The sequence below is a fragment of the Parasteatoda tepidariorum genome, chromosome 5 (genome assembly GCF_982258835.1).
Source record: "Parasteatoda tepidariorum strain Cologne lab strain chromosome 5, Ptep-v5.0, whole genome shotgun sequence".
Taxonomy (NCBI): Eukaryota; Metazoa; Arthropoda; class Arachnida; order Araneae; family Theridiidae; genus Parasteatoda; species Parasteatoda tepidariorum.
The window spans coordinates 5,894,038-5,909,681 of NC_141759.1; the positions used below are offsets into that span (position 1 = coordinate 5,894,038).

At 30.0% G+C, this 15,644-nt stretch overlaps 1 protein-coding gene across 2 annotated transcripts; it reads left to right on the forward strand.

Annotated features, from left to right (window-relative positions):
- The first annotated feature begins 2,222 nt into the window (after nt 1-2,222).
- On the forward strand, nt 2,223-8,143 carry LOC147808517 (uncharacterized). 2 transcript variants are annotated; one of them, XM_087163269.1, is made up of 3 exons: nt 2,223-2,463; nt 3,736-3,905; nt 4,654-8,143. In XM_087163269.1, the coding sequence occupies exons 2-3, from the start codon at nt 3,750-3,752 to the stop codon at nt 7,309-7,311; spliced, it is 2,814 nt and encodes a 937-aa protein (XP_087019395.1). In that variant the 5' UTR covers nt 2,223-2,463; nt 3,736-3,749; the 3' UTR covers nt 7,312-8,143. The 2 variants fall into 2 exon arrangements, with proteins under 2 accessions (XP_087019395.1, XP_087019394.1); XM_087163268.1 differs by lacking the exon at nt 2,223-2,463 and having other exon boundaries at nt 2,973-3,905.
- Nucleotides 8,144-15,644: the final 7,501 nt, after the last annotated feature.

A 15,644-nucleotide genomic window follows, 5' to 3' on the forward strand; every position in this document is an offset into this window, starting at 1 on the left:
AAGATAGCTCTATTTTAAAACTGAATTAAAAAAAGAACTTTACAGCAGTTTTCGGGAACTTAGGTTCCTTTATATTTTCTCTAGGCATTAAAAGTAATATATTATTGTTATTTAAGGGGGCAGCTTTACAATTAAAAATTTATTCAGAGAATATCACATTAAAACCACACTATTTTGAATACAAACAAAATAATATGAAACGCACTTTTCCTTAAAAGTTAGAATATTAAAAGGGAAAAATATTGGTTTGTACTAAAAGAATAGCAATAATCAACATTAAGCCATTTGAGTAAACACTTGGTTAATAAAACTAGTCCATAACCTACTGTTCATTACTAAGCAGAGAAGTCTAATTTATTTTCAAAGCACTTCATCATATGAAGTGCACAAAACTGTAATTTACAAATAACAACGTAAAATAACTGTGTATTTATTTTTAAAGGTAAATACCCAGAGTACTTAATATATAGGAATATTTATTTTCCAATTGAGGTTTAAACTCCACTCATGAAAGGCTCTATCTCATTCACAAAATACATGAAGTGTATGAGCAAATAAATGCTCTATAATAAATGCCCAGGCATTATTATCTATAATGAATGCTCTATAATGAATTAAAGCTTTGAGACAGCAATTGAAACGTTAGTGGAGGAAGGTGGAGGCTCAGATGAAACAAATTTTAAGGCTCTTAAGGAACTTTAAAAGATAAAATGAATACTAAAGCCTTTTTAAGGCACATAGAAATCCTGCAAAGTACAAGATTTAAATGTCAACACTTTGAAAGTACAATGAGTAAATATATAATTACTTGCTGATTTTAGCAGGGTTTGAAAAAGCCCAACCCGCCTGGGTTTTATTAAAAAAAACCCGGGGAAAATTGGATTTTTTCATTTACTGTGTAAATATTTTTATTTATTAAAAAGTGTCGTATAAGCTTAAAAATAGAAATAAATCCAAAAAGTTATTTAAATTTTGTTATATTTGTTTTATATTAAGTTTAAATAACGCATTATCACTAATATATGTTTGAATCTTTTTTAGTGTTAAGTACATAATATTAATGTTTCACAATTTTTAACTCAAGCATTGTAAAATATAAATGCAGTAGTATAAAAAGAACAAGTTTATTAATCTTTTTGTTTTTACACACATTTATTTACTATATTTATTAAACATACACACACATATATATATATCATAAAATTATAATCTGTAAATATTTATAATCAGTAAAAACTAAAATTTCATCTGACTTTTGACTTTAATAAAAAACTGAAATAAATATTTAATGGTCTTCCATGTTTTTATAATAAGATTAATAGAAAGTGAAATTAAAATTACATGTAATTATAAAGAGTATCAGGTACTTGTCCCATTTCTTTTCAAATAATTAACCCTAAGAAAATGATTTCATTTTTAGATAAATAATTTTAAAAAGTTCTCTTATAAAAAGTTTTAGCTTACTTTTTTAAATTCAGAAAATAAAACTGTTTAAATTTGTTAATGTATCACTTAGTAAAAAAAAAGAAAAAATTGTTTCTTTTCAATTTTTTTAAACATATGAATTAATAATTATAATCTATTTGTTAATATATAAAGTATGCAACTATATTTGAAAAATTGATCTTTTCAGACTGTATTATTTATATTTCTATTTGATTTAATATCATTAAAATATTATTTTTTGAAAAAACCCGCTTAAAGTTTTCAATAGTACTACAAAATTGTAAGATTCGAATTTCTTTTACTTTACAAATATTAAAAACTTAATCAGACAAATTTATGCTGCATAATAAATTATATATAAGTGAATGTGCAACACTAACTTTTAATAAAAACATTATTATAAATTTTTTTTATTATTTTTTTTTAAAAAACCACTTTTCGTTCCAAGTGGGTTTTTTCAAGGTGGGCCCACTTGGAGAACCCTGCTATTTAGGAAAGAGAGTTATGTTAAAGGAATTATATTAAAGAAAACAACCAAAAATTTAAATTACTTTTAATAAATACAATAATTTAAATTATATAAAATTGTTAAAAGAAACACACAATCTCTTCTAGAACATTTTAGAACTCAGTTTGAAGAATGTTTAAACACATACAGCTCTAGTTCAACGAAGTTCGATGTGTTTTGGTTGTACCAATATGGCGCCGCGGTTGCGGTTAAGGCTTCACGAGTGTGCGGGCATGCCGTCTCCTCTTATTTATTACTCTATGATCCTACCCAACACCCTCTGTAAGTAGACAAGGCCTGAGCTCTCCTTCAAGAACGGAAGCATGAGTCATCAAGAGAAGTCCTACTCGTTCGTAGCGAACTGGAAGTCGTCGAAGCTTCTATTCTGCTGTATCGCCATTACTTTTTTTTCGTGAACGCGTGGATTTTTATCTTTAACGTTGTTTTAAACGATAATTACTTCTAGCTAACTCCATTCAAAGGGAAAGAAAAGCGTCTTTTGACAATAAGTAAGTTCATTTGTTATTTTTATTTTTAAATATTTGCTATTTTGTAATCTTTTTGATTGTTTATGTTACTTTGCTTAGACTGCATATTTTATTCGATGAGTACCAAAGTGAGTGCTCTGCTACACAAATTTTACTAATTTAAAAATGTGGTTATTAAAATTAATATAACATTAACTAATTTTTGGTTATTATTAATATTAACTGATAAATTCAAATCGAAAAGTTTGTCTTAATTTAACACTATATCTTAGATTCCTGTTGATTTGTTTATGTTTCAGAAATTGTATTTGCAAGCTTTACAAGTCTACGTTTATTACGTTAAGTTAAAATGAATGGTTAGTGAAACATCTATAAATACATTTTATGCTTTTATAAAAGCATTATGCTTGTTAAACACATTTTATGCTTGTTACAATTGGTTACGAAAATTGAATGATAAAATACAAAGCAATGATAAAATGCATTTTTAGGATGAAATTTATTTGAGTTCCTAAAACAAGATAAATAAAGGTTTTTTCCAAGAAATAATAAATGGTATGTAATTACAAAGTATAATAAGTTGCAAAGTATAATAAGTAATCAATAAATTTATTTAGATCTGCACTTTTAAAATGTTTACTGTAGTAGCTCATTCTTATATGAATAGAATTAGTTAGTATAATAAGTAATCTGTTATAATTAGTTAGATTAACTAGGTTTTTTCCAAGAAATAATAAATGGTATGTAATTATAAAGTATAATAAATAATCAATAAATTTATTTAGACCTGCACTTTTAAAATGTTTACTGTAAGTAGCTCATTCTTATAATTAAAATAATTTTTTTTCTCAAATCCCTGTCAAATTATAATAAATTAACCCTTTTCTCTGTATTCATATTTTTTCGTTTAATAGTTTGGCTGAATATCTATGAAAAGTAAGATAACTTGATAATCATGTCGAAAAAATGTCCTTCCGTTACCAGTTTTTAAATTTGAATTTTAAAAAAAATTATTAACCGAAAATCTCTGGTTTTAACTTAGTTAGTTTATAATTTGCTTCAAAGAGTTTTAAAGTCTGAATAATATTCATGGAAAAAATGTGTTAAATTTTTGGTTACTATCAAAAATGCATTGATTTTGTTAGTCAAACTGTTCTACCATAACAACCTCAATTAATCTTATATGAACTTATTTTTTTCAATATAGTATTACTTAAATATTGCTAATTTATATTGATGTGCTTATTATTATAGCAAATAATTTTAAATTATTTTTGATCTCTCTTATTTCAGATTAATCTTTAAAAATGCCTTTTCGTTGCTGTGTTCCCAATTGCAAAGGCAACTATGACAGTTCTTCGGAAAAAGTTTCAATTTTTAAATTCCCTGAAGATAAAGAGCTCTGCGACAGGTGGCTAAAAAGTATACCACGAGAGAATTTTACTCCATCCAAATCATCAAGAGTAAGTTTTCATTTCAATACTAACATAAATCTTATTAGAGAAGCATGTTTTATTAGGAAACATGCTGTTATAATTAGTTAGACTCCCTGATTCATAAATGTAAACCCTAAAAAATTACATAATCAATTTAAATGATGGCTCAAATTTAAAGAATATGCAATAGATGAAAGTTTCACAAATCTTGTTTGATGGTAATGCATTCTAGTTCTGCAAAACAAAAGAGAGTCCTCTTAAAATTTTTAAAAAAATTTACTTAGAAAATTTAAAAACTTGCATGGAAAAGTTAGAAATTGTTTAAGTTTAGAAACTGCATCAAAACTTATCTTTTGTTATACTATAAATTACTGTGGAGTGCAAACAATGTAATATTTAATTTTGAATGGTGATAATTTTGTATATGAACTGTACTTTGTTTTACATTTAATTGTTTTTTCGATAAATTGACCATTGTATGTCAATCTCAGTATTTATTTTCACGTCATTTCCTTAATTTCTATAGTTTTTTGCCACAAATGTGGCGGCCAGTAATTTTAACCACCTTGGCAGAAACGTGCTAACCTTTGCTATAAAATTCCTTGATGAAGAAATTCAAACAAACAATATAAGTTTTTAACTATTTAAAAAATTTGATTCTGATGGCTTGGAACTTTTAATAATAATATTTGCATAATGAAAAGAGCATTATGAATTGAAATACTGTTTGTAAATATTTAAATTTGTATTAAAAATTTCCTTTTTTATTTTTCAGGTATGTGAATTACATTTCCATTCCCATGATGTGGAAAGAGAAACATTTATTTACGACAGTAAAACCGGGGAAAGATTGTCGACTAGATTGCGTTATCCTAGGTTGAAAGCTGAAGCTGTACCTGCTTTATTTCCTGGTTGTCCAACTTATCTATCAAGTGCACAGAACCATCGAGAAAATCCCGAGGAAAAAAAGGATCGATTAGAAAATGCACAGCTCAGTAAGATTGTTGAGCTAAGTTTGTTAAGCAAAGAAAACGAGGATAAAAAAAACTTATTCTCCTCGCAAGATGAATTTTTAAATTGCTTGAATTTTTTCAATCTCCCTCCTCATTGGACTTTAATCAAGAAAACTGATGTTACCATATTTGCTCATGTAGAGTATGCAGAAGTACCAAAAATAAAATCTTCTGTGGTAATTGATAAAGAATTAAAAATGTCGGCATATTATGGTAGTACTCAGCTTTTAAAATGTGGTATTAAATTACCTAAAAAAACCAACTCAATGTTTGAGATAGCGGATGTCTTGATGATTTTGGAGAACTTTCAGCAGAAAAATAACCCAGAGTTATCGTTACAAATTTTAAATGATATGTTTGACAAGATTGCAAGCGAGGATGTGGAATCATCAAAACAAAACATCCAGTTTTTAAAAGAACAAGCGAAACTAATTATGTTAAAAAAGGGACATAGACATTATGAACATGAGCAATTAGTTTTTTTTTCTTTGCTTTTCTCTATATCTCCACATGCTTATAGGTTCTTTCGAAATTCAGGCAACTTAATACTTCCGCACCCTACAACAATTAGAAAAATCACTTCCAATTTTCCTTTGAACCCATCAAATGAACAAGCCAGCTTTAATTTTTTGAAATATGTTGAAGAGAGATACAAATATGTGAAAGAACATGAGAAAAATGTAGTTCTTATGTTAGATGAAATACACTTAAAGCCTTATTTTGATTATAAAGGTGGTGACATAGTTGGTTTCGCTTTTGACAGTGAGCAAGCTGCTACTAGTGCTCACACATTTATGATTTCAAGCTTGTGTTCAAACTATAAAGATGTCGCTCACATTTTGCCAGTAAAATCTATAACAGCTGATATTTTGTTTTCAATTATTAAAAAAACAATTATTGGCTTAGAAAATATAGGCTATAAAGTAATTGCAATCGTTACAGATAACAATGTAATCAATGGCAAAGCTATGTCTTATTTTTCTGATCCCCCAAAAATGCAAATTGCATACCCCCATCCTGTTAATCCCCAAAGGCTGCTTTTTTACATTATAGATGCAGTTCACATTTTTAAATGTATTCGCAACAATTGGTTAAACCAACGAAATGATGGTTGCTGTATATTTTATCCAAATTTTCAAGATAGTCACTGCATTAATAAACTTGAAACTGCCTCCTTTAATACCTTGAGAAAACTTTATGAGCTAGAGCATGCTCAACTTGTCAAGTATGGTTATGGCTTAACTTTGAAAGCCCTGAATCCTACAAACATTGAGCGCCAAAATGTCCAACTAGTTGTTCGAATCTTTAATGAATTTATAGTCAAAGCCTTGTTGGAGTTTGGTGAGAAACAATCCTTAAATTATTATCAAGGAACTGCTGCATTTATAGAAATAATTCTTCGCTGGTGGTGGGTGGTAAATGTGAAATCTTCTGATAAGGGTATAAAACTAAAAAATGTATATATGTATCCTCTTACAAGCTTACCCAAGGATGAGAGAAGGTGTTTTTTAAAACAGTTCATTGATTGGCTTGATGTGTGGGAAAATTCAGGCTGCAGCACCGGAACTTTAACGAAAGAAACTCATCGTGCTTTGAATCATACGTGTAGAGCAATATTAGATTTAACTAATTACTGCAGTAATCAGCTAAAAATGAAATACATTTTGACAGGAAAATTGCAATCAGATGCATTAGAAGAACGTTTTGGAAAATATCGAACACTAGCAGGGTCTCAGTATTCTGTTTCAATACGGCAGATTTTTGAATCTGAAAGTAAATTGCGAATGCAAAATTTTTTGCCATTGACTTTAAAGTCATCCAAGTTTGGAGAATTTAGCATAACACAATTTGATATTGATGTCACAGAATGTCATGAGCATATTTCTGAAAATGTCAACATACCTATCACTGATATTGATATCACAAATTTAGATGATAAACTACCAATTTTTGTATATATGGCTGGGTATTGTATTTATCAAATATGTAAAAATTTGAAGTGTGTTTCTTGTGAAAGTCAACTGACCATGGACAAAGAATTGGCAGTTGATGATTGTTATAAATTAATATCTTCCATGAACAGGGGAAGTTTGAAATTCCCTAATTCTAACGTAATCAGAATTGTGTGCTTTTCGTATGCAGTTGCAGAAAAACTTCTTTCACCTTTGCATGAAAAACAATTTCTTGCAGTTAAACACCAAAGGCTTTTCATGACAAATTTGATTATGAACTTATTAACAGATTTTGAAGTTTTTAATGATGTTGATGTGTGCTCATCAGGTCACGTTGCTGAGCTGATCGTCAAAAAAATAATTTGGACTACCGCTAACATGTTACTTAAAAATTATTGTTCTAACAAGAATGATGTGGTTAAAAAAATTTCTCAAAAACGCAAATTAAGTACATTGGAAAAACATTAATATAAATAACATATAAATAAATAAACATTACATATAAATAAATTTAATTGCAATTTGATTCTTTTTAAAAGATTTACTTTTTTTACTTCCAACTTTTTTAATATATTGCATCCCCTTTCTTTAATTTTGGAATGTTGCATATTTTTAATCATTTTATCAAAATATGCTATCAATTTCAAACTTTTGTTCATCGAATTTTTATTCATATTATTTAGAAATGCTTTTTTTTCAAATTAGGGACTAAAAATGTCATTAATACTACATTTAAAAATTCATGATCTAAAAGAATTAAATAATATTCTAATATAGTATTTGATTTAAATTAAAAAAAAATTTTTTTTTTTAATTTGTTGTGTAATACAAGCTTATGAAATTTATAATTTTCTTTTCACTTGTAGATTGTTTTTGTATAATATATTTTCAAATCTATTTTATTTACTATTATCATGCTATAATTTTTGTATAATTGTTTTGAAGGACTTTTTTAACATTGCATAAAAAATTCAAAATTATATATTTTATTTAATGAAAATTTTTTTCAACCAGGATAAAGAATAGGTTTTTATATTTTATGTATTAAAGTCCTTAAGAAAATAGCAGCTTATTTGAAATCATTATGTATTTAATTTTATTGAATTGGTTATTAATATTTGTAGGTTATATTCATGACTATATTTAGAAGTAAATTTTTCATTCCATTTTGTGAATAAAAACTTGTGTGACTAGTTCATGATGTATTTAAATTTCATTAATGTTCTGTAAATAATTTGACTCTTTTATATAGCTTTATATTTTGATATTTTTTGTCTAATAAAATAGTAAAAATACTCTATCTTCTCTATGAGTCGATAATTCTGTTTAACAGTTGTGAACTACAGTTGTGAATGTACAAAAAAATTAAAATTTTAAAATGTATGATAATTCAAATTTGATTTTTGGAAGTTAAACATTTTATCTTTACTTTTAATTAAATAGGTTATGTACAAAAAATAAAATTTAAATTTGTAATAACTTTTTTTAAGTGTTTCACCCTATTTAAAATCAATACGAAATTAATTTGGTTATATAGTTATCTATCAGTAAATTATGTTCACTAATAGAACAGTTAACTGCATTGTGGAATAAAGCTTCCATTCTATGACAAAAAACGACAAATTTAAATTATGTATGAAATAGATAAATTAGAATTTAAGAATATTAAGTAAATTATTTGATTTTCATTGTATTAATTTATTTGCCATATTTTCGATTTGCTAATAAAATTGAGAGAATATTAATAAAATTTACAAAGTAAATAAATTACTATTTATTGAGTGATTATATATTAAATTTGTCAAAAAAAAAGTTTTAAAAAATCACATCGCGTTTCTTAAAATTTGTTAAAAATAACTATTTGTGATTCATTAGAAAAATAAATTGGAAATTGCATAAAATATTTCCATACAAAGTTTCAGTTAAAGGAAAAAATAATTTTTACAAAAAAATATTAATTACGATCTTTTTTTAATATTATTAAATTGAAAGATGTTGTCTTTAACCATTTATGGAAATGTTTATTAAAAAAATATTATAAGCTTGAAAATAACTTTTTCTCGCGAAAATCACATAATGGTAATATCTTTGCTCAACGAGAAATTCTTAAGTTAAGCGTACATATTCTCAGCCGCTGATGCAGAGAGGAAAAGCGACGGACTACTATTGATGACTCATTCTTCACGCGCTCAGGCCATGTCTAGTTACAGAGGGTGTTGTCCTACCACGGTACAATGACGAGTAACGCCTACAATTAATTCAATGCTTAGTATGTGCAAAGATTAAACTCTACTCTCTCTATGAGGAAAATTGTCTACAATATGAGGGTAAAACAATTTTCGTTACAAATTTCAAAACCAATTTAATTCATGAAAAATATCTTACCTTTCGCAACATTATATTTGAGACGAATTAAATATAATATAAAAAACGTTACTTTACTCCGTAGTTTTAGCAAAATAAAATCATATTTATTCTGGATGCTATGTGTAATGAATAGCCTGTAGTGTTTCAAATTTAGAGTAAAACTGTAGGAATGAAATAGGCGTTACATCCAATTACGCTCGAATTCCAATTAAAACGGCAGTCTAATCGATTTTGTTAGGAGCAAATATTCTTTTAAAATATTCATCAGAAGTAAGAGTTAAGTTACCAATCTCCTCTGCATTTCTTCCTATCCATCTGAGAAAATGCTTTCTCCAAGAGGGCTAAGCAACAATGTTTTTATGTTATTTATAAGATCTTCTTTAACATCACAAAATAACAATTGAAATAAAAAAATATTTTTTTAAAAAAACTGGTAAGATACACTATTTCAATAATTTATATTTTTTAGAGAGCTTTCAAGTCTGACATAGAACGGGGCCCAGAAAACTTGTAGACGTTATTGATTTTAATAATTTGTTGCTTCTAGACCTAGTCTGACGAAGTGAGACTAAGTCTGTAAATCCATTGATCCTGTATGAAATCAACAACAAATAGGAAAGAAGTATAGATGCCTTTCCATAAAAGTGCAGAGCAGTCTAAGATGTGTGAATATCAGTAATGGGGGCTTTTAGGGCAAGTTAACTAGATCTTTCGGCCTTTAGAATATAGTAGACAATAAACACGTTGAATACCATGGGGTTCACCGGAGAATCCATGATTATTAGAAATACATAATTCGAGTAAATTTTTAATGCATCGATTGAATTTCATAAATATTATTATCGTTATTAAAATGGTGCGAAGAAATTAATGCAATATAGAACACACAAAAATAGTTTTATTTATACACAGCTATGCTGACTTGCTCCGGACAACGAATAAAAATTTTCAATTGGTAGTTTTTTAATTTTGATTCTTGCTATAATAAATTCAATTTAGTAAATTTTATTTACCACTATTTCTAAACAATTCGTAGGCTTATATTATTCACCAATTTTGATTCTTGCTATAATAAATTCAATTTAGTAAATTTTTATTCATCACTATTTCTAAACAATTCGTAAGCATATATTATTCACCACTGTTTAGCTGATTTGTCATTAAACTTAAGTCGAAATATATAAACTGCTGTTTGTAGAAAATGCAACACCATGAAGGAATCATCAGAATCAAATGAAATTCGCAGCAAATGTCAATTATAGGATATTATGCAAATTAATAAAGCTTCAGAGCCATCGCGCGTGCGTTGCGCGCTCAGCGCCCTCTGAATTGATGCTGAAAGCGTATAAATAAAGTGCTGTAGCGGGACGTTGAAAATAGTCTATGATTATTTGTTAGTGGCAAACGTTTAGTGAGACCTGAGTATGCCTCCACGACGGAAGAATAAGAAATTCAAGCAACTTACGGAGTTTGAACGAGGGAGGATAATCGGCCTTCGAGAAGGAGGATTTTCCTATCGCGCAATAGCAGCTCGTATGCAGCGGAACAGTTCCACAGTGATGCGAGTTTGGAAGCAGTGGACCGACGAGCACCGAACAACTCGAAAAACAGGCACTGGACGACAGAAGGTGACGTCAGAGCGCGATGATCGACACCTGCTCCGCATGGCGGTGAATGATCGCACAGCTTCCTCCAGGCAGCTGGCAGCACATTGGTCTACTGCTACAGGTGTACAATTGTCGGCTTCGTCAATTCGTCGTCGTCTGCTGCGCCGTGGATTGCGTGCAAGGGTGCCATTATACAGGATTCCCCTCACGGCGGATCATCGACGGCTGCGTCGGCAGTGGGCTCTTGAGCACAGAGACTGGCGAGCTGATTGGCACCAAGTTGTCTTTTCAGATGAATCACGCTTCAATTTGTGGACCCATGATGGCCGTGTTCGTGTTAGACGTTATGCCGGTCAACGCTGCCTTCCTGAGTGTATTATTGAACGACATAGTGGTCGAACACCCGGAGTTATGGTCTGGGGTGCGATTTCGTATCATGGACGATCCAATTTGATACGAATTGAGGGTAATCTCAATAGCAACAGATACGTCCGTGAAGTGCTACAGCCCGGAGTCGTTCCTTTCCTTCAAGGCATCCCTGGAGCTATCTTTCAGCAGGATAATGCACGCCCACATGTTGCGCGGACTGTTAGAGACTTCTGTTCAGCACAACGCATGCAACTTCTTCCTTGGCCTGCTTATTCGCCGGATATGTCGCCTATTGAGCACGTGTGGGATATGGTTGGTCGGCGTCTCACTCGTGATCCGCGTCCTGCAGTTTCCAAAGACGAACTTTGGTTGCGCATACAAGCGATATGGAATTCTCTTCCTCAAGCAGATATTCAACATCTGTTTGACTCCATGCCACGTCGTATAGCAGCACTTATTGCAGCGCGTGGTGGCTGCACCAAATACTGATTTCGGACACTTAATTTGTTTCTTTTGTTTTGAAAATTTCATCATTTATTTGTAACAGTACAAGTCGTTTCTGCATTAAATTTCATTTGATTCTGATGATTCTTTCATGGTGTTGCATTTTCTACAAACAGCAGTTTACAAATCACCGCGAAATTAGGAACTAGGATAAGTAATACCTATAAGTGCAGAGATGCCAATGCCAACTGCTCCGGACACGCCAAAATAATTAATAAAACGGTAAATAACTGCTAAGTAAATTTTGCAAATATTTGACTATCTTTGCTTGCTTTTTGAAAGGTCTAGCAAGACATAAGTACTGTAAAGTGGTGAATTGTATAAGCCTACGAATTATTTAGAAATAGTGGTGGCTAAGAATCTACTAAATTGAATTTATTAAACCAAGAATCACAATTGATAAACTACCACTTTAAAATATATATTTGCTGTCCGGAGCAAGTTGGCATCTCTGTAAGTGAAGTTTTTCTCCGAAATACGATTATCATACTTTCACACATTACACTAAGACTAACTTGTTTATTATTAATATTTTAAGTAAAAACTTGCGTTCAGGAACAACTACTAGAGATTCTTTATTAAGAGTGGCAACAGCTCGGAAGTTCTATGTGTATGTAAGTTGGAAGCATGCAATTGGCATTAGAATTGCCCCAGCCAGATTACACTATAATCTGTCACATTCACCGACCAACCGAGTATATAACTCAAAGTTTTCTTTAATTTATTTATTTTCTTTTATTTATTTATTTACTTTTTTTGTAATGTTTTTTCTTCAAAATGCAGAAGATGTCTAGACTTAAAGCTGTTCAGAATACTTAGCACACTAGTGGGTTCTTATTGATTCAACCTATCTGATATTTCTTAAAAAGATGAGAAAATGACGTAGCTAGTCATATAGTCTAGTAATTGGACAGCTTAACGATAATATAGAAGAAAAAAGCATTGGCAATGTAGGTTCATGGACTATATCTTTCTGTGACTCTCCGCAGCTTCTGGTGGATCACTCCTCTGTTACCCCAGTCACATAGATACGAATGGCAATAAAATGGAAAAATAGGCTATGTACAATATTAACACTGTTTACTCTATTTCTACTATTATTTGATAAGAAAATAGCTGTCAATGGACTGTGTGTAATATTTTCCTTTGAGAAATCTTTGAAGATATTATTAAATTTCGCCTTTTCACATTTTTCTGATTCACTAAAGAAATAGGCATTCAGTGAGGCAATATACTTAGAGAACATTTAAAAAATTAAGTCATGTCTTGAAGTTTGATTCTTAACGTATGTTGGAGCATTTGTAATTGATCGTAATATTTTATTCTGTACAATGTCAAGCTCACGCAGCGAGTGATGTGGTGCTGGTCACTTTACTGGTGAAGTTGGGGTGGCTATTGGACGTGTGGTTTGTACACAAAGTAGTTTCTTTAGATGAAGTGGCATATTTAAGTATTTTCCTATGAGTGGACTCAGAGTTTTAAGCTCTCCTAGGGTTTTTCATATGATTATTCCTTGTAAGCTTATTATTTAATATTAAGCCAAGGTATTTTATTTTTAGTACCACTGAAGCAGTTAGGTTGAAGATTTTTACGCTTTTACATCATTTTGCACCGATTCTTGAGTTCTTAATTAACAATAAAAATGCATTTATGGATATTCCTCAATTTAGTAGATGAAGTCTTGTAGTCTTGAATTAGAGAAATCAGGGTTTACAGAATTTTAGAAGACTGCCTTGTCTGCGGAATAGAAAGCAGTTAGATGAATGGAATCACTAATTTCCCCCCCTTTTTTTGAAATCTGATGTAAAAACAAAATATAGAAGTAGGTCTTAGTAGGTCTCAGGGGTACTTTTCCAGGATTACTCGGCATATATGCTCCTGATAATACAGCCTGCTTTATCTAGCTTGATATCGAAAGTTCAAGTTGTTAAATAGGAGTCTAGAAGCTGAAGTAAATCTAAAAGCTAATTAAAACCGTTTAAATTTGCTATAAGGCCTTCTGGCTAAACGAGATCAAATGTCTTAGAGGCATCTAGAAATAGAACGGTTAACGCCTATTTTAAGTAAAAGCCATTTGAAACAAATTTAGAAAGTTTATTAAGCTGTTTGACAGTTGAGAGTTCTTCTCTAAAGCCGTACCGGGGAGTAGCTACAGGAAAAGCTTCAATCTATTAAGGATTATTCAGGCATTTCTCCAATAGTTGGGAGCAGGCAGATGGGTCTTAAAATAGAGGGATCTGAGTGGTTTCTTCCAGGTTTGGGAATTCAAATCACAGCAGCATGATTCGATTACAGGGAACGTAGTTGACATGAAGACATTTGTTAAAGAGATTTGCCAACTGACTTATATAGTATTGAGAAAAGTTTTATTGTTTATATTATCTGCCTCAGCTACTTTTTATAACTTCGGTTTTTACGATAGTTTTTACTTCGTCATCATTTGTAGGAGTGATGTTCGATTCATTATTAAACTTTTGTTTAAGATTGTCATAACTGAAATCAATGTTATTAACGAAAGATGCTGAACTAGTTGAGGTGTAAGGAGTAAATTGTTCCTCGATGGTATCTGCAAATATTTCCACTTCGCCATATTCTGATTAATATTTGACATTATTCTTCGAGATAGGCTTGTTGATAAATTTTTCACTTCAAAGTGTTTTTGACATGCTCCAAACTGAGTTAACTTCCATATTTACGGAATCAACTTCCCCCTCTCATATTTCAATTCTGTAGTTTTCGCAATCTCATTTAATATTTCTGCTTAGTTAGTTAATTTTTTTAATAATCGAATATTCAATTCACTACTTTGCTTCTTCCTGTTTCATAATTTGCTTTATCTATTACAGTATTGAGTTAGTAACCTATCGCAATGTAAACTGTTAACTAAAGCAATAAAAAGCGAGAATTCATTGAAAAAAATTATAAATTTTTGCATCGAGATAAAAATCATAATATCAACGAGATTAGTAATAGAATTGAAAGTCCAGGTTTTGAAATTAAATGCTTTATCGGAATTTTCTTACACATATTTTTTTTCCTTACATATTGAGTATTCATTCATTATTGTAGGAAATTCATTTTTCCCTCACGAGATCTTTATTTATTTTGCTCCAGCTCGAGTTGAAATCAGTCGAAAGTAGAGAAGGAGGGAGACAGTCAGCGAGAATACTTGTTGCTAGGTATAAATCTTAAATTCCATAGTGAAATTTTTAAAATTAAAAATAAAAGCCAAATAACTAGAGATAACTGTTCCTTATTTGAGTTGTTATAAGTCTCATCAATGAGTGAAAATGCTTCTAATTTCTTTTATTCTAATTTAATCTCTCAATTTGTATTCGTTTGGTTAATTTTTTAAGTAAAGGTGATTATTTTTCTAATCCTGGTAATCGCCAACTTCGTTACGATTAAAAAGTGTTCGCATAGAAAGCAAAAATAATTGCATGCTTTGAAACCAAAACGTTCCAAATGTTTTTGTTGGAAATGTTGACGTTTAAAAGCTTTATAAAGAAAGATGAATCAAAATCTATTCCGGTTGTTGGCGAGCAAAAAATTCTAGTTACTTCAAAATTTTAATTTTCCAGGAAATTTATGTCAATTAATTTTTACAATTCAATCGCTAAATCAGTTCGAGCTCTGTAAAATTATATATCTGTGCCTTTCAGGCTTCAGTTTCTTATTAAGTTAATTCAATACTAATTTTTGATTTTTAAAATAGAGAATTAAATATGTAGTTATAAAGATTCTGGGTTGGAAGTAAAATAGTAGGTGAGTAGGAAAGCAAATTTTACTCGATGTTCCATAGCTATCACTCTTAATATATATTTGAAGAATCTTTGCCAAAAATACAGCTCACAAATTAGAAGATTAAAAACGTAACTGACTCATTTTTTAAGAAAAATTATTTTAACAACTTAGCCTAGTAAAAGTTGGTATTAATAAGAAAACAAAATTTAT